This window comes from Rattus norvegicus, chromosome 14 (genome assembly GCF_021556685.1).
Source record: "Rattus norvegicus strain SHRSP/BbbUtx chromosome 14, alternate assembly SHRSP_T2T, whole genome shotgun sequence".
Lineage (NCBI taxonomy): Eukaryota > Metazoa > Chordata > Mammalia > Rodentia > Muridae > Rattus > Rattus norvegicus.
This window is the reverse complement of record NC_141547.1, coordinates 67,237,308-67,264,330: the sequence shown is the minus strand read 5'-3', so window position 1 is coordinate 67,264,330 and position 27,023 is coordinate 67,237,308. Positions and strand designations below refer to the sequence as shown.

The following is a 27,023-nucleotide window of genomic DNA, read 5'->3' as shown; positions in this document are numbered from 1 at the left end:
GGAAAAGAAAATCTGGAAGCTTTTAAAAAATTATAATGCTTCACAATACCAAGATTTAAATTTAAGATAAATGAAAAATATGCATCATTTGAAATAAATAGATCTATCAAAATGGCCTTTCTACTTGTTTATCTGTTCAAATAGCTAATTAAAGTTCTGATGGCAGAATATTACAAGCCTAAACCCAAGACCAGCAATTCAAATTATTAACCATATGAACATAGAACAAATTGGCATCTCTACTGAAATAGATGATAATCAAAAAACAAAAAAAAAAAACAATCTATGCCTTATTTCTTTTTGTTGTATCAAATAAAATAATGTAGGAATTATAAGCTGTAGTTTTAGAGAAAATTTGTAAATGCTTTATCTGAACAAAGACAGCACAAAACGTTAGCCACAGAACGCAAGAATCCAGAGAGGATTTAAAGGGTAGAAACTGAATAGAGCGCTCACTCTCAGGAACGCGTGGATAACACTTTGCTGGAGCCTTGCAGAAGAGTCTAATATTATTTGGAAGAACATATTTTTGACAGACAGTGTCGTGGACACGATGTATCTGGGTAACAAATGAACTAAAGGTGATCACTCTTATCCAGGATATGTTTGGTGATTTGCAATAGTGGAGGAAACCACACTAACAGAAACCTGTCTCAGGTTTTTCTAATTTATTCCCATTTAAGTCACAACAAAATTTATTGATCTGAAGAGACAAAACATAAAGTTCACAGGTTTGAAGGTCTCCTACGTACTCCTATAGTGCCCCACGTTTCCTGGAAGAAGCAAGGATACAATCTGTTGGAAAAAGTCAATTGGCACGCACCTGTTTCGAAGGAGAAAGGCTACAGAACACAGGCACAGGGCAGTCTTCATTGTTTACATCTGTGCACACGCACATACAGAGAGGGGGGAGATAGGGCTAGAGGGAAAGAGAGACAGAGAAACGGGGAGAGAGAGAGAGAGAGAGAGAGAGAGAGAGAGAGAGAGAGAGAGAGAGAGAAGGGAGGTAGGGAGGGAGAGAGAGAGACAGAGACAGACAGAGACAGAGACAGACAGAGACAGACAGAGAGAGACAGAGACAAACCAAAACATACAGGGCAGGGGGGCATTTGTGTGCAGTGACAGACAGATAGAAACAGACAGACACAACAAAAACACAGAACCAGAGTAATAGAGAGACCAAGAAACACAAAGACATATATGTGCAGGGATAGATACAGAGAGACAGAGGCAGACAGAAACACACACACACACACACACACACACACACACACAGAGAGAGAGAGAGAGAGAGAGAGAGAGAGAGAGAGAGAGAGAGAGAGAGAGAGAGAGAGAGAGGTCATTCACATAGAAATACAGGTATATAAATGAATGTGTAAATACTTTTAAAGGAAGAAACTGCAAATTGTTAGGACTTTTTCATAGCTTCACTCATGTGGGAGTGAGAAGAAAGGAAAGAATGGGAGTCCGTGTTTGAGGAATCCATGTATTTTCCTCAGAGGAACAATATGATTGAATGTGAAGCCGGAATAATTGCTCACAGGGAATGACTGTTTGCTAGGCTACAGTTTTTCCCTATCTATTCACACAGCCATATTTTGGAGTGGAGAAAGTGTGTGGTCAATCACCATATCTCTTCTTAGCTCGTTAATGTCTTTTCAAAAGACTTAAGTTTATTAGCACTAAATATACTATATTTTTCTAAGTCACCAATTTTAATGCTTAATAATTGCTTAATGTTCCCCAAAATAAAAGTTTTAGAAATAAGTTTCACATAAGATGTGGTAGAAAAAGATTACTCCAACTGTTTCTAGAGGTTTTTATATTTATATGTGAATTGATTGTGTTGAATTATGGATATTTTCTTAAAAAGGGGGTAATCTTTTTTGCTAATAGCAATTAATATAAAATATAATATATAATTTATATTATGTTATGTATTAATAATATACACTGTTATTTATTAATATATATGTCCAGGATCCACAAGAGAACCAGGCAGACCTACACGGAAACGTACTCCAGATTTATACTTACTATTTTTATTCATGGGAAACTTGTCAACTTGTAAATCAGAAATTATCAAATAATTAATTGGATTATCTAATAATTAGAGAAAAGATGATTTAATCTATAGTCAAAACAGAGAACATGTTATTTTTTAATTGTCATTTTCTTTTTTAGTCATTTTCTATTGGATACTTTATGTGTTTCCATTTCAAATGTTATCTCCTTTCCTGGTTCCTCCCTCTCCCATGCCCCTTCTCCCTGCTTCCATGAGGGAGGTTCTCCCTCCCACCCTCCCACTCCCACCTCAACATTCTGGCATTTCCCCTACAGCAGGGAAATGAGCATTCACAGGACCAAGCGCCTCTCCTCCCGTAAATGCCAGACAATGCCATCCTGTGCTACATATGATGCTGAAGCCATGGGTCCTTCCATGTGTACTCTTGATTGGTGGTTTTAGTCCCTGTGAGCTCCGAGGGATCTGGTTGGCTGACATTTTTGTTCTTCTTATGAGGTTGCAAACCCCTTCAGCTCCCCAAGTCCTCCCTAAGCTCTTCCGTTGGGATCCCCGTGCTCAGTCTGATGGTTAGCCGCAAGCATTCTCATCCGGATCAGTAAGGCTCTAACAGAGCCTCTCAGAAGACAACCATGTCAGGCTCCTCTTAGCAAGTACTTCTTGGCATCAGCAATAGTGACTGGGTTTGGTGGCTGCACATGGGATGGATCCCCAGATGTAGCAGTCTCTGGATGGTCTTTCCCTTAGTCTCTGCTCCACTCCTTGTCCCCGTATTTCCTCCCGTGAATATTTTGTTCTGCCTTCGAAGAACTGAAGCATCTACATGTTTGTCTTCCTTCTTCTTGAGCGTCATGTGGTCTGTGAATTAGATCTTGTGTATTCTGAGCTTTTGTGCTGTGCTGGTATCCACTTATCAATGCATGCATACCACGAGTGTTCTTTTGCGCCTGGGTTACCTCACTCAAGATGATATTTTCTAGTTCTGTCCATTTGCCTAAGAATTTTATGAAGTCATTTTTAATAGCTGAGTAGTACTCCAGTGTATAAATGTGCCACATTTTCTGTATCCATTCCTCTGCTGAAGGGCATCTGGGTTCTTTCCAGCTTCCGGACATTATAAATAGGCGGATACGAACATAGGGGACCATGCGCCTTGTTCAAAGAACTAAGTAAAATGAAAACTACTGGAATATTTTTAAAAGATGATTTTCAAACTGAATCTGAGAAAAAAAATACTAGATATTTATACCAAAGTCATATGAGTGGGAAAACACTGAACATTTTAATGTTTCATAAGTGTAAGATCATGTTAATATCAGAAAAGCCCTTAGTAAGCATTAACACAAAAGTGATGTGACAATGTCTGTCATTCTTTGCCCTCACCTACCCCAGAGAGCACACATGGATCACTCCACAGTAGAGGCTGTGTACTATTCCCACTCAGAGGTGAAAGAGAGGAGGAAATGGGGAAAGGATTGTGGGAGGGGCAACTGGGAGAGGGCAATGAGCAGGAGATAAGGAGAATAAGTAAAAAAAAATTAAATTACATTAAAAAATTGTCTCTACTATTCATTTGTCCTATCAACATATCTAATTTGAAATAGATCATATAAACTAGTAGGGTTTACCTTTCTTCCAACGTCAGCTGACTTCTCCAAATCACAGTGCTTAAGATGCTCTGTTCATTAGTAGTACTTGGTAAAAACATAGTGTTAATGTAGCATTCCTTCGGAGTTACACTGCTTCTCCCAAACATGATGAAAACAATGGTGGACCACTTCCCATTATGTGCTAGTCAGTTCTCACATTGCATCCATGCTTTAGTGTAGTGGAGTTACCCCAAGTTATGACATTAAATAAGGAAATCCCCTATTTTTGGAAAACAATCTGTCTTTAGAGAAAGGTAGCAATATTCAAGTTCTTCCAAAATTTAAAAATAGAAACCTTGAAGCATATGTGTGTGTGGGAGTGTATATGTATACATAGTATTTAGCACCTCCCTAAAGTCTTTCATCTTTTTCTCTCATATTTAAGCCATCCAGAATCTCGGAGGCATAAGTGACATCTGATCTCCCCGCATTGCTCTGTTGCCTTCTAGTATCTTTGTAAATCTCTTGAAGTTTGTTTATTGTCAACTGATGTCATCCAGTCCCACTTACTGATGGGATGAATATGACTTTGCTCTGTGGCGCAGAAATAAAACACGTTTCTTCCAAACTTAAAATTGTCTTTTCTTTGAATTAACCTACTGACATTAACAAAATAATCCAGGCAACTCAGACCCTCTTCTTTTACAGATGGCTTCTTGGTGCTGTTCACGCTAATAAAAGAAACCCTATGGTCAGGAAAGGGCATATGCAGTCGTCCTAAGCTGTATACAGTTTGCAGAAGTCACAGGAAATGAAAACTCTTATATCTTGGAATTGAGTGCCCTACCATTATGAACATAAAGAACATGTGAGCCTTTGAGTGCTTTATCAATAGGTACCTCTCCAATAGTGATAAAAACTGCATGATATTGGTACAGAGACAGACAGATAGACCAATGGAATAGAATTGAAGACCCAGAAATGAACCCACACACCTATGGTCACTTGATTTTTGACAAAGGAGCCAAAACCATCCAATGGAAAAAAGATAGCATTTTCAGCAAATGGTGCTGGTTCAACTGGAGGGCAACATGTAGAAGAATGCAGATCGATCCCTGCTTATCACCCTGTACAAAGCTTAAGTCCAAGTGGATCAAGGACCTCCACATCAAACCAGACACACTCAAACTAATAGAAGAAAAACTAGGGAAGCATCTGGAACACATGGGCACTGGAAAAAATTTCCTGAACAAAACACCAATGGCTTATGCTCTAAGATCAAGAATCGACAAATGGGATCTCATAAAACTGCAAAGCTTCTGTAAGGCAAAGGACACTGTGGTTAGGACAAAACGGCAACCAACAGATTGGGAAAAGATCTTTACCAATCCTACAACAGATAGAGGCCTTATATCCAAAATATACAAAGAACTCAAGAAGTTAGACCGCAGGGAGACAAATAACCCTATTAAAAAATGGGGTTAAGAGGTAAACAAAGAATTCACAGCTGAGGAATGCCGAATGGCTGAGAAACACCTAAAGAAATGTTCAACATCTTTAGTCATAAGGGAAACGCAAATCAAAACAACCCTGAGATTTCACCTCACACCAGTGAGAATGGCTAAGATCAAAAACTCAGGTGACAGCAAATGCTGGCGAGGATGCGGAGAAAGAGGAACACTCCTCCATTGTTGGTGGGGTTGCAGACTGGTACAACCATTCTGAAAATCAGTCTGGAGGTTCCTCAGAAAATTGGACATTGAACTGCCTGAGGATCCAGCTATACCTCTCTTGGGCATATACCCAAAAGATGCCCCAACATATAAAAAAGACACTATGCTCCACTATGTTCATCGCAGCCTTACTTATAATAGACAGAAGCTGGAAAGAACCCAGATGCCCTTCAACAGAGGAATGGATACAGAAAATGTGGTACATCTACACAATGGAATATTACTCAGCTATCAAAAACAATGACTTTATGAAATTCGTAGGCAAATGGTTGGAACTGGAAAATATCATCCTGAGTGAGCTAACCCAATCACAGAAAGACATACATGGTATGCACTCATTGATAAGTGGCTATTAGCCCAAATGCTTGAATTACCCTAGATGCCTAGAACAAATGAAACTCAAGACGGATGATCAAAATGTGAATGCTTCACTCCTTCTTTAAAAGGGGAACAAGAATACCCTTGACAGGGAAGAGAGAGGCAAAGATTAAAACAGAGACTGAAGGAACACCCATTCAGAGCCTGCCCCACATGTGGCCCATACATATACAGCCACCCAATTAGACAAGATGGATGAAGCAAAGAAGTGCAGGCCGACAGGAGCCGGATGTAGATCGCTCCTGAGAGACACAGCCAGAATACAGCAAATACAGAGGCGAATGCCAGCAGCAAACCACTGAACTGAGAATAGGACCCCCGTTGAAGGAATCAGAGAAAGAACTGGAAGAGCTTGAAGGGGTTTGAGACCCCATATGTACAACAATGCCAAGCAACCAGAGCTTCCAGGGACTAAGCCACTACGTAAAGACTATATACATGGACTGACCCTGGACTCTGACCTCATAGGTAGCAATGAATATCCTAGTAAGAGCACCAGTGGAAGGGGAAGCCCTGGGTCCTGCTAAGACTGAATCCCCAGTGAACTAGACTGTTGGGGGGAGGGCGGCAATGGGGGGAGGGTTGGGAGGGGAACACCCATAAGGAAGGGGAGGGGGGAGGGGGATGTTTGCCCAGAAACTGGAAAAGGGAATAACACTCGAAATGTATATAAGAAATACTCAAGTTAATAAAAAAAAAAAGAAAAGAGTTACCTCTCACGAAGGTGTACGGATGCTGGAGCTGGGCTCAAATGTGAGGCTTCAGTCCACTGAGGTTAATTATCTGTGCAGCACGGTGAAGTGTAGTTGTGCATAGATCATGTTATACATGCAATCTCTGAAGCAAATTGATTTAAGTGCCTTTTTGGAGCAGTTATTGGGCAGAATTGATTCAGTGGCCGGTAGATTGACTTACACTGCAGAATCGTGCTTGACTTTCTTCTGGCATCCAGGAAGAGTTTTAACAAAATGGAAGGGTTGTTGCTGCTGCAGTGCAGTTTTCCATCAACTTAAGCTGGTAAGTGCTCCGGCGTCCATTATTAAAAGAGCTTCCGTGAAGTATGATGGGTTAGAATGCCTGTTGACAGCTGGCACGAGAGCCAAACAGCTCAGTGGCGTTCTAAATGCAAAGTAAAATTCACCTCACTGAAATACTTTCACATTGCTTTGATAGGACTGAGGAGGTCTTCTGAATGTGTGACACAATTAGAATGCTACACACAGAGAACCAGTATGAACCTCTTTTAAATGTGCACGTTTGAGACATTCGGCCTCTCATCCACTGAAAGAACTTTTGCATCACTACACACTGTTGTGTTTAATGCGCCCAGCGTCACTTGAGGTTTAGAGGCGTTTGGAAAGGCTTTGTGAAGTTACAGGATTTTGCTGTTCCCTCCACAAACCTTCCTTATTGTACACCTCCATTTACTCATCTCTGCATTAGTGACATCTTGCTTACTTTTGTAGGTGGTGAATATTATGATATAGTTAATACATTTCCTATGACTAGTATAATGCCTCAGAGATGAGGCAGCCCTTACTGCCTAAATGAAAGCAATAAAGTGTGACAGCGCCAACTCTGATCTTTCCTTCTCAAGCATGCATTGTTGTTGATATATACCTTACACCTACCATTCCCTATTTTAAGCCTTCTTCCCTTTTATCTTCCCTTTTACTTTGCCATATTTTCTCTCTCCTTCCAAATTCCTCGCCAGTCCCTGCCACTTCTCTGATTTTCTGAGTGGAGTCCAATGCAGTTTTCTCCCTTCCTCATAAGGGTGGTGTGCCTGGGAAAGCAAGCACTCTGAAGTGAGGAGCTCCCTCCGTCCCCTGAATATTGACCTTCATCAGAACAGAGCAGGCAGTAGTCATGCCACTGCCCATCTCCATGACCTCCATCTAAGAAGCCACCATAGCTGCTAAGCAAATTCAGAGCCAGAAGTTATTATTCCGACTTAACTTTTGTGCTTTACTCTCTTGTATATAATTCAGAAACCTCAATATCATGAAAAATATGACTTTGGATTATTGGAAATGTTTGCTGACTGCACATGGACAAGGGCTTTGTACATCCAATTAAAACATCCACTTGAAATTGCCTTTCAAAAATTATTATAAGATGGCTTTTTACATTCAGAATATATAGCATATGAGATAGGACCTATCAACTCTTAATGCTCCTTTGTGATCCTGAAACTGGGTGTGATGGATTTAAATTTCCTGAACTTAAAGTGTATTAATATAACCCAGCTTGCAAAAATTAGTATTTATTGACAAATGCAATGGTATCATTCAGAAATACTATATTTAGGCCTGAAAAAAAAACATTTTCTTCTTGGTTCTAAATTGTTCTGTGAGGGATGTGGTTTTTAAACTAAATTATACCTAATTTTCTTCCCAAATGAAATCCTGTTCCTTGATATGTATTTCCACTTTAAGATGATAACGTCACATCTGCTGAATATTATCAATGTATGCAAGGTTCCTGCTCAATTTCTGATGTAATTTTCCAACAGCTTTATGAAATGTTTTAAATGTTAGTCTTAATGAATAACTTTTAAAACCAAAGCCTTAGTGAGTTTAAAAGTTAAAACAATTGTCTTAAAGTCATAGATGTGTCAGTACATCTGATAAAACTCTTCGTATGTGAACAGAAAGTCCCACTGTGTGCAAGCAGAAACACTGTAGAGTCATCCACAGGCCTAATGTGCAATCATAGCCTGAATGAAACAGGTTTTCTGGGTGCTGAGCACCATACCCAATGTCACACACAATCTATTCAAATACGACATTTGTCGTGACTTTTTACAGATGAGAGTGTTCATATTTTTTCAATTTTTATCAAAAATTTTATGAAATACAATTTACTAGTATTTGCCCTCACCTATTCCTCCTCCCTCCTCCTTCTTACATCCTTACCCATCCATCTCACTCATGTTCATTCTTTGTCAAAAAAACAATTCAGGACAATAATCACACCTATCAAAAATAGAAAACAAATCTCAAAACAAACTAATAAAAGATAATCACTAAGACAAAAAGAATATCTAAACTAAAAAAAAGTGTTCACACACAAACAAACACACTCACAGAGAAGGAGAGAGAGAGAGAGAGAGAGAGAGAGAGAGAGAGAGAGAGAGAGAGAGAGAGAGAACAAAGACATGGAGTACATTCCGTGTTATCCGACAATTCCAAAGTATGGGGTCTGCTTTAGAATAACCTGGCTTGGAGATTTCCTAGGAGAAACCTGGCTTTCCTTTCCCAGAAGATATCTTGTACAAATAGCTTCTTGTTTAGAGGTAAGGATTTGTATCCATTTATCCTTCTCAGTGCTAGAATACTAAATGTTTTGAAACTGTGCAGGGCTTTTGCATGATGTCCAATTTTTGTGAGTTCATATTTGTATCAGTCCTCTTGTCTCTGGAAGGCATTTTTTATTGAGTCATAATTCACCTATGGCTCTTAACAATCTTTCTGTTTCCTCTCCCTGAGCCTTGAGGCATTCCACTTAAGACTGTGTGCTTCAAAGTCCCATTCTCTACCCATTGCCCAGTTGTGTATATATGTGTAAATTCCCATCTAGTATGAGAAAAATCTTCCTGGAGAAGAGATGAATGATGGACAGATATATGTGTATACAAATATGTTATTAGGAGTCCCTTTATTTCTGTTTGTTCCTTTAGCAAAATAATAGCAATGTTTTTTCCTCTAGGCCCATGACGTATCTAACATCAAATGCTCGGTTACTTCAGCAGGTTCACATATGGTTTCATCTCATGGAGTGGACCTTCTAATCAAAAAGGTGTTGGATACTCTCATAACATTTCTGCCACTACTACACCAGTATGTCTTCTAGAAAAGTCTTTGTCGTCACTGGGTGAAACTGATGGTAACATTTCTTCTCTGGCAGCTTTTAAAGTACCTAATAGAACCATGAACAGTAGTCAGTGGGGATGAAGCTTCTAGTTGGGTAACAGTTCAATTTCTCCATGTTCCATGACACATAAGTCATGTCATTGCAATACGGTTTTGTCATCAGTTTATGGAGAGTAACCAACGCCCTTGCCAATAGCCTGTGATGTTTTCAGGGTGTCTCGTTTATTTCTGGGCATGATTATATAAACCCTTTGGCAAACAAACTTAATGGACTATAACTGATATAAGTCAACTCTTGCTGGTATAAGACGCCTGGTTGGGCATGGTCTCCCCCATTATAAGGAGGCTCCATAAGTGTACGCATATTAGGAAGCTTCTACAATAGTAGGCTTCCCAGGCTTTTCAAGAGGCCTTCTTAGTGTACATTGTGCATCTCTGTATTCCTCTATATGCCATACCCTCTCATTCCTTGCCTTTGACCTTCTAAGTTCCTCCCCATGTGGATGGGAGTGGGGGTTTAAAGAGGCTGTATTGTTTGTCAAAGTGAATAGATATAGAAAAGAATTCATATGAGAATAATCTATATGTAAGTAGCAATACTCTGGGTTTGGTAGCATGACTTATGTACATGATTCACTCTCTCCTGAACCTGCTGGAAGGAACGGGTCCTGTGCATGTCTAAGCAAGTAGACTTAAGATTAAAATGCAATGAATTTTGCCCTTCAAAGGTGGCCTTACCTTCTATTCACTTTACAAACAGTTGCTCTGTAGAGAACTCTAAGCCCACAAAGAAAACATTGATGGTAGCCACTCATCCTGAAACTCTAATCTTGTGAGAATCCATTTTTCTGTGACATTTGAGGTAAGCTATCTCTATTGGACTAATGTGAACATCTCTATATTATCTGAAGCCTGCACTTCTTTTACCCATAGTTGGTTATTTGGAACTCCATATATGTATATATGAAATATATATATATATATATATTGAATAGATATGTGAAAAAGAAGATTTTCCTTAAGTGAACAATACATTTAAAAATTAGGAATTTATATCCTACTGGCATATTTATTTTCCACCAAGAATTATACTTTTTGACTTACTAAAGCTTAAATATGGATAAATATTCATCTATCATTACTCAGTACTTTCCAAAGTAGTTCGTGCAATAACAGATTTATGATATTCCTAGTCAGTCTCTAAGAGAGGTTAAACTATGGAGGAAAATAAAATTACTGGTAATTAAATTTACAGGCAGCTTTGCCATCTACAGCAAATTTATTGCTTCATAGTGAAATATAGTTAGAGCACTTTCACATAAAGTGAATCCATTTTTACATGATATAGGTATTATACGTTGCCATTTCAATTTATATAATTAAAATGATATCATTGGACTCTGAGGTTAATGGGATACTCCACTGAGAACCATACGTCGTGGGCAATAAAATGCAACACTGCAGGGTTGGCTCTTCTCTGAAGAGCTGATGCAGTAATTCTGCACCACTACATCACGTGGTCCCTTTAAAAATGTGCAGACACACTGAAAGCAAAGAAGGAATATTCCCAAAAGTTGCCATCAATTTTTAGGAATTAAAAAAATTACTAAAGTGATCTATGAGGAGTGATTAACATAAATACACTTGGACTTTCCTTTCAACCTATCCATATGTCCCTCCATTCCGGAGTATACAACACTCAAGAGAGATTTCTAAAAGTATCCTGCCTGAAATCTCAGCCCATGGATATTGGAGGAAGAGTTTTATGAATTTGAGGCTTGCCTTTGCTATATGGTAATTTCAAGACTATGGCCTTGGCATGGTACTGTGTCTAACAGAACAAAATTAAGGCTGGCAAGACAACCCAGTGGTGCTTGCTGGGCAAGCCTGCTGATCTGAGTTCGACCCGTAAGACCCAGATATTGGAAAAAAGAAAGCAACTCACATAAATTGTTTTCTGGCTTACACAGATATGTGGTGACACTTGTCAACCCACACATCTTTATATGCATGTAATAAGTGCATACATTTAAAAATAAAGAAAGCAATATAATTGAGTGTATAAATGGTGAGCAGTGTTCTATAAATTTTTCTTTCCACACAAAAAATAAACTTGTAGGGTCTAGAAAGAAGAATCTATTGTTACTTGGTCATAATTGTTAATTGAGCATTTGCTACTTGGTCATAAGATTAGAATAGGGCCCCAGACCCATTTTTGAGCTCCCAATCAACTGAGGTTCCAGTTTTAGTTGATCCTATTCTACAGGCACATGTGTATGGGAACACGCACATGTGTGCATACGCATGTGCGTACACACATGTGCTTGAGCATGCATATGTGCACACACACATACAAATAAAATAAATGTAAAGTACGTTTTTGTAATTCTATTATTATTTCCCACTCTATAAAAACTTTATACATATAATATACATATTTTAAATGAGTGAAAATGTTTCATATGTAAATGGTATCCAAATAATGCTATTAAGGTCTAATAAATTGCTTTTAACTGAGTTCCATTTTTTTTGCCATGATTTAATATTTTTATTTAGGAAGCCTTAATTTCAAGGTGTATTTTGAACAGACAATACTATTCCATAGAAGAATTTTTGTAACTCTCTAACCGTGGGAGAAAAAGTCTTCTCCTCCAAATAACATTCCAATTGGTTATCCAAATGCCAAATGTTTGGACTTAAAAACATGTATTCAAATAACTTTATATATAGTTATCACATTTTATTTAGGAATATGTGCATACATGAACACGTGTGCAACACACATGCACACACACACACAATGAAAAAGAGGTCATGATCTTGAAAGAGAACAAGAGTGGTATCTGGACGACTTGAAGCAAAGAAAAAGAGAGGTCGAAATGGCATGATTATTTAAAATTTGAAAAAGTAAAGAAGTAATAACAAAAGAATGAGGATAACTACTTAAAATCATCTTTTAGATGAAATATAATTTTTAGAAGTTGGAGTGCTGTAATATCTTTATGGACTAAAGACTTATGTCAGAAAAATAGGCATACAGTGATACTACCCTTTTGTTATTGCATATTTTATTTATTTACATTTAATATATTATCCCCTTTCCCAGTTTCCCCTCCAGAAACCCCTTATTCCCCTCCCCTCCCCCTGCTTCCATGAGGGTGCTTTCCCACCCACCCACTTCCTCCCAGCTTTCAGCCCTGGCAATCCCCTACACTGGGGCATCAAGCCTTTACAGGACCAAGGGCATCTTTTCCCATTGATACCCAACAAGGCCATCTTCTGCTACATATTTGACTGGAGCCATGGGTCCCTCCTTGTTTACTCTTTGGTTGGTGGTTTAGTTCCTGGGAGCTCTGGGGTGTCTATTTAGCTATTAAAAGCAATGGCTTCGGGCTGGAGAGATGGCTCAGCGGTTAAGAGCACCCGACTGCTCTTCCAGAGGTCATGAGTTCAATTCCCAGCAACCACATGGTGGTTCACAACCATCTGTAATGGGATCTGATGCCCTCTTCTGATGTATCTGAAGACAGCTACAGTGTACTTATATATAATAAATAAATAAATCAAAAAAAAAAGCAATGGCTTCATGAAATTCTTAGGCAGATGGATGGAACTAGAAAATATCCTGAGTCAGGTAACCCAGTCACAAAAGAACACACATGATATACACTCACTGATAAGGGGTGATTAACCCAAAATTTCGAAATGCCCAAGATATTCCTCAGAAAATTGGACATTGAACTGCCTGAGGATCCAGCTATACCTCACTTGGGCATATACCCAAAAGATGCCCCAACATATAAAGAAGACACGTGCTCCACTGTGTTCATCGCAGCCTTATTTATAATAGCCAGAAGCTGGAAAGAACCCAGATGCCCTTCAACAGAGGAATGGATACAGAAAATGTGGTACATCTACACAATGGAATATTACTCAGCTATCAAAAACAATGACTTTATGAAATTCGTAGGCAAATGGTCGGAACTGGAAAATATCATCCTGAGTAAGCTAACCCAACCACAGAAAAACACACATGGTATGCACTCATTGATAAGTGGCTATTAGCACAAATGCTTGAATTACCCTAGATGCCTAGAACAAATGAAACTCAAGATGGATGATCAAAATGTGAATGCTTCACTCCTTCTCTAAAAGGGGAACAAGAATACCCTTGGCAGGGAGTAGGGAGGCAAAGATTAAAACAGACACAGAAGGAACACCCATTCAGAGCCTACCCCACATGTGGCCCATACATATACAGCCATCCAATTAGACAAGATGGATGAAGCAAAGAAGTGCAGGCCGACAGGAGCCAGATGTAAATCTCTCCTGAGAGACACAGCCAGAATACAGCAAACACAGAGGCGAATGCCAGCAGCAAACCACTGAACTGAGAATAGGACCCCATTGAAGGAATCAGAGAAAGAACTGGAAGAGCTCGAGAATTCACAGACCACATGAAGCTCAAGAAAAAGGAAAACCAAAGAGTGGATGCTTCAGTCCTTCTTAGATGGGGGAACAAAATACTCAAGGAAGAAATGCGGAGACAAGGTTTAGAGCAGAGACTGAAGGAAAGGCCATCCAGAGACTGTCCCATCTAGGGATCCATCCTATATACAGACACTAAACCCACACACTAAGGCTGATGCCAAGAGTGCTTGCTGGCAGGAGCCTGATATAGCTGTCTCCTGAGAGGCTTTGCCAGAGCGTGACAGAGACAGAGGCAGATGCTCCCAGCCAACCATTGGACTGAGCATGGGGTCCTCAGTGGAAGAGTTAGAGAAAGGATTGATGGAGTTGAAGGGGTTTGCAATCCATAGGAAGAACAACAATACCAACCAACCAGATGCTACCCTTTTCTAAAGTCAGAGTCCATACCACAAGTTGTCTTGAAAAATGTGAGGGGAGCTGAAAAACAAGGAAGCTTCCTTTTCCCCTATTTGGGTGAGAAACGCTGCATAGTCTCACACAGAAATTGTTAGTCTTTGCTATAGTCTTGTTAAGCTCAAAAGAAAGCAAACCTCTTATGTAAACATGTTAAGTAAAAGCACTGTTTCTTTACTGCTTCTAAGATTGGGATTCATCTCAACAGGAGGCTCCAAGGCTTGTCACTATTACTGATGCTATGATGTGCTCACAGACAGGAGCCTAACAGGCTGTCCCCTGAGAGACCCAACAAGTAGCTGATTGAGACAGAAGCAGATGCTTACACCCAACCGATGGTCTGAAGTTGGGGACCCCTGTGGTTGAATTAGGGGAAAGTTGGATGAAGGTGAAGAGGAGGGTTTCCCCATAGAAAGATCAGCAGTCTCAACAAAACCGGATCTGTGAGATCTGTCAGACACTTAGCCGCCAACCAGGCCGCATACACTAGCTAGCATGAGGTCTCCCAACACATACACAGCAGAGGACTGCCTGGTAGGCCTCAGTGAGAGAAGATGCACCTAACACTCAAGAAACGTGAGGCTCCAGGGAGTAGGGAGGCCTGGCAGGGTGGGTTGGGATGGGACGGTGGTAGGGAACATCCTCTTGGATAAGTGGGAAGAAAGAATGGGATAAAGAACTGTCAGAGGGCAGACAGGAAGAGGGATAACAACCGAACTGTAAAAAGAGACTAGAGAAAAAAAAATGGTTTAAACAGGGAGTTTCACTACAATCTCCTTTATCAGCCAGTAATTTAATACCTAGAATTTAAACACAAGCATTTTATCTATCCAAGTTTTCAATATATATAGTTTGAAAATAGTTGGAAGATATCTTTATTTTCGTCTCTTTTTTATTGATCATTTTATTTATTTACATTTCAAGTGTTATCACCCTTCCAGATTTCCCTCTGCAAACCCCTATCCAATATCCAGAGGTTAGGAATGGCTCCTACAACCCTCCCACTTACTCCTTCATTGAGGTCCCTGTGCTCAGTTCCATGGTTGGCTGCAAGCATCCTCATCTGTATTGGTCAGGCTCTAGCAGAGCCTCTTGGGAGACAGCTATAACAGGCTCCTGTCAGCAAGCACTTCTTGATATCAGCAAGAGTGTCTGTGTTTGCTGGCTGCATATGGGATGGATCCGCAGGTGTGGCAGTCTCTGGATGGCCTTTCCTTCAGTCTCCACTCTTTGTCCCTGTACTTCCTTTAGACAGGAGCAATTGTGGGTTAAAAATTTTGAAATGTCCCCAGCTCCGAAAAAAAAAAGAAAAGAAAAGAAAAGAAAAAAAAATTTTGAAATGGGTTGGTGGCCCCATCCCTCAACCAGAGGCGGTGCCTAACCTCTCGATATGGTCTGTACAGGTTCTCTCTCCCCTTGGTTGGATATTTCAGCAACTGTCATCCCTGTTTCGTTCTGGGAGCCTCTTGATTTCTTTGCATCTGGGACTTGCTGGTGGCTATCCCAGTTCCCATCCCCCATTGCTACACTCCTGTGACCAATTTCATGACCCTCTGTACATCTCCCCAACTCCTCCCATACCCAATCCTGCCTCCTTTTTCCTTCTCTCAACCTCTCTCCCTCCTAAATCCCTTCCTCCCTCTAACTCCTGTGATTATTTTGTTTCCCTTTCTAAGTAGGACTGAAATATCTACACTTTGGTCTTCCTTCTTCTTGAGCTTCATGTGTGACTTGTATCTTGGGTATTCTGAGCTTTTGGGCTAATATCCACTTATCAGTGAGTGCATACCATGTGCGGTTTTTTGTGATTGAGTTACCTCACTCAGGATAATATTTTCTAGTTCCATTCATTTGCCTAAGAATTTCATGAAGTCATTGTGTTTTTAATAGCTGAGTAGTATTCTATTGTGTAGATGTACCACATTTTCTGTATCCATTCTTCTGTTGAGGAACATCTGGGTTGTTTCCAGCTTCTGGCTATTTTAAATAATGCTGGTATGAATATAGTGGAACACGTGTCCTTGTAATATACCTGAGTCCTCAAAAAGTACTATGACCAATATTCTGAAGAACAGCTAGATTGATTCCACAGTGGTTGTACCAGTTTGCAATCCCACCAACAATGGAAGAGTGTTCCTCTTTTTCCACATCCTCAGCAGCATCTGCTGTCATCTGAGTTTTTGATCTTAGCCATTCTGACTGGTGTGAGGTAGAATTTTATGGTCGTTTTGATTTGCATTTTCCTGATGACCAAAGATGTTGAACATTTCTTTAGGTGCTTCACGGCCATTTGAGAATTCTGTGTTTAGCTCTGCATGTATACCACGTATCTATATTTTTTAAGAAATAACTTCTTGTTATTCAGTTAACTTCCATTCTATCCTCAAAGAAATACTTCCTGGTGTTTGATACCCTAGTCAACTAATAGTCCATTCTTTTCTTTACATATGTATGTTATCATAAGGATCTAGGACCCCTAGTCTCTGAATAAACTAGTACTCACATGCATGTACCCAAACATATACACATAATTAAAATGTAATAAAAATGAATCTTAAAACATGGAATGGCCTCTTAAAAGGATTTGCATGTTGGTAGTAGTAATGTTACACAACAGTGATAGTGTATTAAACCCCAGGTAACTGTAGTCTTCAATAGGACAAAATTTAAGTTATGTATATATTAATAGACCCAAAGTAGCCTTTCTTATCTTATGCTTCTATGTTCAGAGTATTGTATGCATATTCCTATTGATTTAATGGTTTTCCTTACTTTTGTTTTTCTGTTGATATTTATGGCTTCTTACTATATGCGTGTACACAAACACCATACATATAGTCCAAAGTTAACAAGACCATTAAAGACACCATTTGGTAAAGATGTTTCAATAGGATGCTAACATCAGTTCTAAGGTCATTTGTCATAATATTTAACTGGTGCATTTATGAAGTCATGGATCCTGAATCTCTAAGCTACTTGTTCTTCCTAACTGGTTTGGAGCTCAGGGTCAGGCTTCCGTCCTTCCTTCCTTCCTTCCTCCCTTCCTTCCTTCCTCCCTTCCTTCCTTCCTCCCTTCCTTCCTTCCTCCCTTCCTTCCTTCCTCCCTTCCTTCAAGATTTATTTATTTATTTTATATGAATATACTGTAGCTGTTTTCAAACAGACCAGAAAAGGGCATCTGATCCCATTACAGATGGTTGTGAGCCAATTGAACTCAGGACCTTCAGAAGAGCAGTCAGTTCTCTTAACCACTGAGCCATCTCTCTAGCCCAGGGTCAGCGTTTTTATTATTGCTCCTAGTTTGGTTTTGTTCTTAAGAGAAGCACCATGGTTTATTCTTATGAGTGATCCTTGGTCCACACATTGAAACCATTGCTGAAGGGACTGAAAAAATAATTCCAGATGGCTATCTGGTTACTGAAGACACCTCTTATCTAAGGCAATTGACAATGGCCAGCAATATAATGTTTGGAGAGCAGCAAAGTCGAATAAAATTCTATTCCCTGCATGCTAGCAACATGACCACAGTTTAACCGTGTAACCTTCATTAAACCTCAGCTTATCCTCTTCAAAATGAGAAAAGGAATTGCAACCTGATGCGATTTCAGAAAGAACTAAATAAACCAAAAAAAAGTGACGGCCAGCTGTGAGCAGTGACCTACTGTATGTGTTAGTAGTAACCATTACTTGACCAAAGAATCCCAAGATACAGACCTTTTCACACTAGTTATATTGGTAGACCCTCACAAGTATTACTGAGGGAGTACAAAACCTTTCTTTCACACGTGGCTTGGACTAAGAATCACTGTTAGAGTGAAGAGACCTGTATTCTGAAGAGGACCTGCTCCTTACAGTCTCATTCGCTCAGTACTACAATGAGTTCCTCAAGAGTCACAATCCACGTCAAGCCTAGAAGGGGAATTAGAAACACAGATTCGTTTGTCAAAGATTGAGGTGCACATAGAGGCATAGCAGGAATCCTCTGAAATTTCAAGAAACCCCAAGGAGTCCAGTATACCTGAAACATGATAGAGTATAGATAGATCTCAAAAGCAAGTGCCAGGTAATTTCTTTGGTGCTAGTTGACATCATTGTGGTCATTTGAGTCTTTCTTTTTATTGTATCAAATACTCTGGCATTTGTATCTAAGAAGCAGTAATCATAGAAAAGCTAGCATTTGTATCTAAGAAGTAGCAGTCATAGAAAGGCTAGCATTTGTATCTAAGAAGTAGCAGTCAGAAAGGCTATAGAGCAGTATAGATGTAATTGCAGGGTATTAAGCTAGTCCATACCAGAAGAGAACAAGGTAACAGAAGGGCAGACAGAAAATTCTGGAAATATGTTGAGCTGGGTGAATTTGATAATCGATTAGCATTGGATGAATAAGATGCCCTGCGCCTCTGGCCTAAGCCTCTGTAAGGATACTGCCCTCCTTTATTCGGATGAGGAAGACTTCTGGTGTTAGTAGCTTCATATAACTGTGGATATAATGTTTATATAAGGTTGAGGGGGTGCTTTATAAGTGGTCATAAATCAGTTCAAGGAGAAGAATTTGGACTGTGTCCTTTAAGAAATGGGGATGGCTGCCAATCCACTAATATCCTAACAGTGGTCAGGAGTGGGAGGAGGAAGAGGAGGAAGACGAGGAGAAACAGAAACAAGAGGAGGAGCAGGGGCAGGAGGAAAGGGCTTGACTGCAGGTACTATATACGTGTGTGGGAGTGAGTTAAATGAAGTGAGGGAAAAAATTGGGTTTAAATGAGAGACCCAGAATCTTGTGATTACCCAAATGGACTCCATCTCAGCTGTACTTCTTGGATGTGCTTTCAATGAGCACATGTAAAGCACATAAAGTTTGTCCTGCTGGAATCATGTTACTGTCCACTCATTATCTTAATGATGGAGATTGGCTTCTGAAAGAGCAGTCTTTGCCGCTTTTCACACTTTTCTGCTATTTTCAGGAAAATGAATAGACTTGACTTTCAAGAATTTCACCATTTTCAGAGCTGAAGGGATGGCTCAGCAAATAAGAACACTGGCTGCTGTTGTATAGGACCTAGATTTGCTTCCCAGGACCTACACAGCAGCTCCCAACCACCTCTGACTCCTGTTCGGGAGACCCACTTGCCTCTTCTGGCCTCTATGGACAGTAGGAACGCATACAATGCACATGCCTCTGTAAGAGCAAAACATCAACAATACACTTACAATTAAACAAGAATTTCTGTATTTTTTTTTTCAGAAATGTCACATGGTAGATTTCAGGAACCTGTAAAGTGATCATCCATCTTGCTTCAACACCCCAGTACCTGCTGTAGCAGTAGGACAATTGTCTTTCTTGGTTTACAGCTTTGTCACCATGTTGCTCAGAAAATTCGAGTGACTCGAAGCTCTGCTGAGATGACAGTTAACCTTAGCTTACATCAAGTACTTTCCAACTGCAGCCAACTTCAGACTTTATTGCCTAATGTTCTCCCTTAAAAATACCTCATGCACTGGACTCAGGCCAGCTTTTGGAGATACTGCCTGGCGCTTCTTCTCTCCCCATTACCCCTGCCTGCTCTGAAATTCAATTTCCAGATTAATCTTCCTAAAAACAGCAAGCCAATCAAGCCATTTCTCTGTTCAAGCAGCTTTTTACACTCTATTGCCCAGTGATATAATTACAGACTTCCTCCATGGCAGCTCCAGCCCATGCCCTTAGTAGTTGAGACTCATTGTGCTTTTCCCACATAGTGCAAGGAACAGCGTTCCACTGCGAGGATGTCTCCTTGTGCCTTCGTTGAGCTTCAAGGAGTAGAGCAAAGAGAGGGAGGTCAAATGGTTGTCTTCTAGGCAGAATAATGGCAGTATACATGTAACCAACACCTTTATGGTATTTTCGTATTTAGTTATTATTCTTAGCATCTTGACTTGGAATTTTCTAGAAACAGAAAGCTACCTTCATTCAATTCCAAACCCTTTCATATACTGGCTTAAACTATCAAAAAAAAATATATATATATCTCAAATATATCAAACTATCAAATATATATATACATATATATATGTATATATATATATATCCACCTTGCACAAATGACATATGGCAAAGCCAAGATGAGTTAAGAAATTAAGAAAACCCTCCCTTAATCTCATAAACTCAGGAGAATCGTATTGATGCTGGTTTGATAATCCTTGTTAGATGTTCCCAAATTTTGGCTCAGTGTTTATCTGCATTTCCTGTATGTTTAATCATTAGTCTTATCATTAAACACTGATAACATTTTCAAACCTTAGGTCCTGTCCTACGAAACTGAAACAATATCAGCTTTATAGGATAGGCATGGGAATTGGAGCATGGGGTGTGTATTCTTTTTAAGCATCAACTATTGCTTGGGTCAGGCTCTTTCCAGGTGACCATAGTCCACTCCTCAAAAGGAACCAGGAATCGAGAGTTAAAGCGGCTTAACCCAGAGGACTGGACCCTCATGCATGCTGAGACGCCGTTCCATGCTCAGAAGCTCTCTATCCAGGGGTAGAGTTAGGTACAGCCATCAATCTTAGGAAAATATTGACCTTTGAGCCTCTTAGTCTTTCAGAGCTTGGTGGGGGAAAGGTTGGTGACTATTAGCCAAAGAAAACTGGTCCATGCTCTAGGAATTTGTCATAGGAAATCAATAAAAATAATACAAGACCCAGGAGTGATATCCCCCCTAAACTGCAGGGTGTCACGGTTATGTTTATTCGAGCCACACAAAGCCTTACTTTTCCTCTCCCTCTGAAGTCAGTCAAGAGTCTGACCGCGGGACATGGAAACGCAGCAAAACATTTGTGCGAAGAAAGGGAACTCAAGTTCTAGAGATTAGAAGCCTACAGACGTGAGAGAAAAGTCAAAACCAGGAGTAAATGTTTTGCCGTCCCTTCTCTATATGCCCTCCGAAGTATTCCTTGTCTGAGACGTGGTAAGGGCTAATAACTAGACAGTGTAACCAAGGAAGGGACATGAGGGTAAAACACAATCAATTTCTCTTTTTTATTGGATGTTTAATTTATTTACATTTGAAATATTATCCTCTTCTCCGGATTCTCCTCTGCAACCCCCCTATCCCATTCCCCTCTCCCTGCTTCTATGAGGGTGCTTCCCCACCCACCCATCCCCACCTTCCCGCCCTGACATTCCTCTACACTGGGGCATCGAGCCTTCACCGGGCCACAGGTCTCTTCTCCCATTGATGCTAGATAAAGCCATCCTCTGCGACATATGTATCTGGAGCCATGGGTTCCTCCAAGTGTACTGTTTGGTTGGCGGTTTAGTCCCTGGGAGCTTTGGGTTTCTGGTTGGTTGATGTTGTTCTTTCTATGGGGTTGCAAACCTCTTCAGGTCCTTCAGTCCTTCCCCTACCTCCTCCATGGGGGTCTGTGTGCTCAGTCAGATAGTTGGCTGCGAGCATCCGCCTCTGTATTGGTCATGCTCTGGTAGAGCCTCTCAGGAGACAACTATATCAGGCTCCTGTCAGCAAGCACTTCTTGGCATCAGCATAGTGTCTGGGTTTGGTGTCGGTGTATGGGAAGGATCTCCAGGTGCAGCAGTGTCTGGATGGCCTTTCCTTCAGTCTCTGTTAAACACAATCATTTTTCAGCAAGCATGATAGCTTCGTATTCACTTGAATGCCATCTTTTTCTTTCCCTTCCTCCTTGCTTGCTACATTTTTTTTTTCTTCCTCAGAAATCGCTTTGTCCTCTGACCTCCTCTGAACAGTTTTTGCCATCAAGGTTTTAATATATATATTTTTAGGATATTAAGGATATATATATATATCCTTAACTCGACATAATTTTAAAAGGAAGGAAAGAAGTCAGTCCTAATCAATGACAAGTGGGGGAAATCAGCGCTTTTTTAAGGAAATGGGGTTTTATTGCTCTTAAGGATGTTGGGAAATTATTGAAAGCAATAATGAGCTACACTGCTTCACAATGTGCTTCCTGCGTAAGTGCAAATGGGTATAATTACTCTTTGAAGTAAAATATGAGTTTTTCCTCTCTTCTCACCCCCACCTCCTCCCCTTCTCTTTCTCCTCCTCCTCATCCTCCTTCTCTTCCTTCTCCTCATCTTTTGCCGAAGTATCATTAATACTTACGTCTTTACAAATTGCTTAGCAAACACTTTTTTTCCATTTGAACATTAAGCATATTGAGATATAAACTCCAATCTCATTTGTATAAAACTCGGCGTTAATGAGGTCAAGACCAGGCACTAAATCTTTGCATCAGCCAGTCATATCCTCTCCTCTCCTGTGTGACTACAAGCACTTGAATTATGAGCTCTGCTCAGGAGCGGCTTTGAGGGAGGGAGTGTGGAGCGACCTACTCACTGTGCTTCCGCACGCTGGGAAGCGGCCCAGTTTGGCATCTGGTGGGCATCTGTGGTCAGTAGCTTCAGCTTTCTTTGAGAGAATGGGTTATCTTAGAATTTGAATAACTTCATTGGTATTTTAATAGTTTGCCTGATATTTTGGCTTCTTGCTGGGTGCTTATATTAATAAAACCCAGAGGGCAATTTTCTCTTTTCAGTGGCATATCTTTCTGGGTGTGTGTTTGTACTATATGTGGTAAGACTAATATTACTTTCTAAGCTCTTAGAATTGATTCTGAACTCTTGGAAGGAAAAAATAATGACCCATTTTATGATGAGCTTTTTTTTTTTCTCCTCAGACTTCTTATTTCTACCCAGAGAGTGCTTTTTTCCTTGATTAAAACATATTTCTTAATTTAATTAACATGTAAATATAGACTCGATGTTTATGGTTATAATAGAAATATTTAGGGAAAGCTTTAAATCAGCTCATTGTTAGTATTTCATGCAGAAGCTTTATTTTGTGGTTGGATTGGTGCTTCCATATTCCATTTTAATATTACTTAAGTCACTTAAGTTGTGATGGAAGCTTAATTATGTGGTCTGAGTATTGTCATGCTTCTCTAGGAAGCTCGGTTGAAACAACGATCTTAGACAAATGTTAAATTCTAAAGAGTCCCCTTGAAACTATGAAAAATCTACTATTTGTCTTAATGAAATATTTTCTTTTGTAAAATTAGATCGACCATTAATTTAAAACACCATATTTTATACTAGAACAAGAAATTGCAATATTTAATCCAAACTTTAAGTTACCTATATAAGTTATTTGTGTAGGTTCATGCCTTGCAGTTAACTCTTGCCTTTTTATGTGTGGTGGAGGATGCTTTTATTGTGGGGTGATTTTTGTTCTTCTATTCCATATTTTGGTTATATAAAACATAAAATATTATTTCATATACTATAGCTCTCCTTTATTTTGTTTCTAGTGATCTCAGTGAAAATCAGATTCAAGCAATTCCAAGGAAGGCTTTCCGTGGTGCAGTTGACATTAAAAATCTGTGAGTATAAACGTACAGTTTAATTTATAGTGCTTTTACATTATTATCTGTTTTTGGGCCAGCTTTACATATTTTAAATTATCAGAAAATGGAATATCGATGTAGCTTTCTTCTTGTTTTGAAGATATTTCAACAGAAACATAAAATTTTGCCCTTGTAAGGAATTTTGTCAACTCAAGTCATTATACAATTTATTCTTCAATATTGCGATTAATGTTTTTAAATTTTTCAGAAAAATGGAAGATTTTTCTCACTTTCTTCCCAAGTCCTTTCTTGTTCTCTTTGTAGCTTCTGTCAGAGTATGCTCAAAGCACAGCAAATAAAGTGTTTATTTTCTTTTGGAAAGTGTAGATAATATTTTCCAGCTAAAGATAAAGATAGCTCAGAACTCCAGCTTTTTCTGGAGTTTTTAGATGTTAAAAGTATAAAACATGATAAATTTACCTTTGCATTCTTGTGTATTTTTCCCACATCTTTTCCTTCCTATCTGTGAAGGACTTTATGAATAAAAACCCTCCATAATAAGGGAAAGAAGAAAAAATGTATTTATTTTCCTTGATAAATCTTTAAACCGGTTTCTTGCAAGGTGTTTAAGTGCCTACAGCTCTCAAGCTGCCTGGGAGATATAAGCTCTCAGTGGCAAACCTAATATTGTCAATATATATCTTTATCACTTCCAAAATAATGTTAGTCTTTTAAAATGATGTTTCAGTTTACCTCAAATGTTGGGGGTTAAAATGCTTTCCTTAGCTATTACAGTACCTTGGAATGTAGGGAAGAAGAGTTCCTGTGTATCCTGAGGAGCTCTTCTAATGCAATGTTTTTTAGCTGCTCATAAACAGTGCAGGCAATTTTTCAAGAATTAACTGATATTCAGAATTCTCCATAGGAGAATTCAGGATTATTTTTCTCTGGTAGGGAAAGTGAGACAGATGTTGTCCCTTGTCAAAAGGGACAAGGGTTGATAAAGCCACAGATTTGGGCCTTTACATCTCCTCAAAAAAGTGTTTTCCTTGACCCTGAATCTATGCTTTCTGAGTACATAAGTAATGACAGAAAAGCACAGTTTTGTGACTATAAATATACAAAACCATTAACAGTATGACTGTGGTGATTTTTACGGGCACTTAGACAAAAAGGATTTCTTCTGCTTTCTTTCTGTCTTTACTAGCCAGCCAGAACTTTGAGAATGCTTAGGATGGATTGGCTGACATAGGGTGACACAATCTGTCTCAGTGTATTATGTGAGGGTCTGGTATTACTTAAGAATTTCTGGGTTGTATCCACTCAAATTGCAATGGCTACATTTGACCACCCTTACAGAATATCACTTATAACCTTACAATACTATTGTCATTAAGTGCCTATAAAAGTGTATTTAAGTATTCTTCAAACATTCAGATACTCTGAGTCGCCTGGTACTCTTTGTAATTAATTCTACATTTAGGAGCACTGACTTATTACAGGGGATTTTTTTTAAATATGTTTTCTTCATTTAACCTGAAACATAAGTTCAGAGATTAAGTGGAAAGTGAGAGAGTAGGCCAGCTGCCATGAGAAATGAACATTTGAAACCTCCCCCACATACATTCATGAGTTTCAGTTTTGTTTTTTTTTTTCTTTACAAATTCAAAGATTGTTACATATGCCTCAGAACGAGCATAGGATTACAACTTCAGACAGTTTTGCTATATTTTGGATTTTTAGACGTAAGTAATCATGTAAATCCTTTGTTTCTGAGTATTTAGTTTCACGAAATGAATAATAGTTACTCAGGTTTGCTCTGGATATTAGGCAAATGATATGTGAAGACCTTTTAAACCAGTAAAAATGCTAGGAAACTATAGTATTACATTTCATTATAAAAGTATTCAGTGCATGATTGCTTAAAGTTATCCACAGACACGTGACTTACAAGGAAAACAGGCTAGTAGAATATAAGATAAATTTCAACATTAGAATGTGATGAAAATATTATTTAAATATGTATATGATTATTCCATTATGAGTTGATTAGACACGGACCTTCGAGTTGAAACAGAAATTACGCATGGAAATATTCAGTGAACATAATACGAAACAATGATTTATAAATAAGAGATCAAATACTTTAGGGATTAAGGTAGGACAACTTAAAAGTACTCTTATAAGTGGTCAGAGAGCTCTAGAAGAAAATCCCTGAAAGAGTGTAGGGGAAATCTAAGAAAAAGTCTTGTATGAGTGTTGGTGAACAGTAGCTAGGTGTAAATTGTGGCAGCACTTCCTATAAAAGCAAAGTGTAATGGAGTTTTAGTGTGTCTATTTTGTGAGTATGAGAAATGGAATGTGATTGTTTTTTATTAAGTAAAGCAGAGATGAGACACAAGGGATCCACATGTCGGAGATGCTGACTGACAGCTTCCTCACAGAGTCTGCTTTGGAAATTTATGTTTCTGTGGATGAAGGGAAGCTTAAGAGACAGTGTCGACCTGAACGGTGGCACTAAAATCAGGGGGAAAAACTCCTGTCCTCGTCATCTTCCCTGAACTAATGCAAAAAGAAAGGAGGACAGAAATGGAATTTTGTAAAATTTCACTTCTTAATCAGGCTAAATAACTAACAGAAACATTATAGGTAAAAAGACATCTCAAACTACATTGTCAAAAATATTCTCATTTTGTGGGGCAGGGTATAAAGTTGTTTTCTCATTCAAACAGAGGCAACATATCATCTTTTTTCTTTAAGTATAAAATTTAATTTGCACTATTCTTAAACCACTAGCCGCAGCCATCAGTGAATAAGTCGCATACCACTGATGATGATATTAGGACTGAGCAGGACAGGCAGTGTTTTGTCATCTTTATTGGGCCCTTGTGTTCACTTCTAAGTACATTGCCCTGATGGCGTTCCAATGACAGCTGCACAATCATTCAGAGGTTAAAAGAGAAAAATCAGCTCAAGCAGCATGCGTTTGTGCCTTAGCAGTGCCAAGACCCTGGCTCCTGGAGCATGGCTCCCTCTCCGCAGTCCTACCCTGGAGCACTGGCTCTCTGCAGTCCCACCCTGCCCCAGTCTGATTAAATGTTCAAATTGGTCACTTTCAGACCTGATGCAAAACGGTTCCCATTCCTACGGGTTCCTAATGATGACTTTTGATTTGCTCTTG

The 27,023-nt window shown here is 39.3% G+C and overlaps 1 protein-coding gene across 12 annotated transcripts in view; it reads left to right on the top strand.

Annotated features, from left to right (window-relative positions):
* Positions 1-27,023, top strand: part of Slit2 (slit guidance ligand 2) — a 337,724-nt gene that overhangs the window by 168,113 nt on the left and 142,588 nt on the right. For all 12 annotated transcript variants that reach the window (NM_022632.2, XM_087583725.1, XM_087583727.1 and 9 more), the window contains 1 exon segment: positions 23,807-23,878. In NM_022632.2, coding sequence (NP_072154.2) covers positions 23,807-23,878 — 72 coding nt within the window.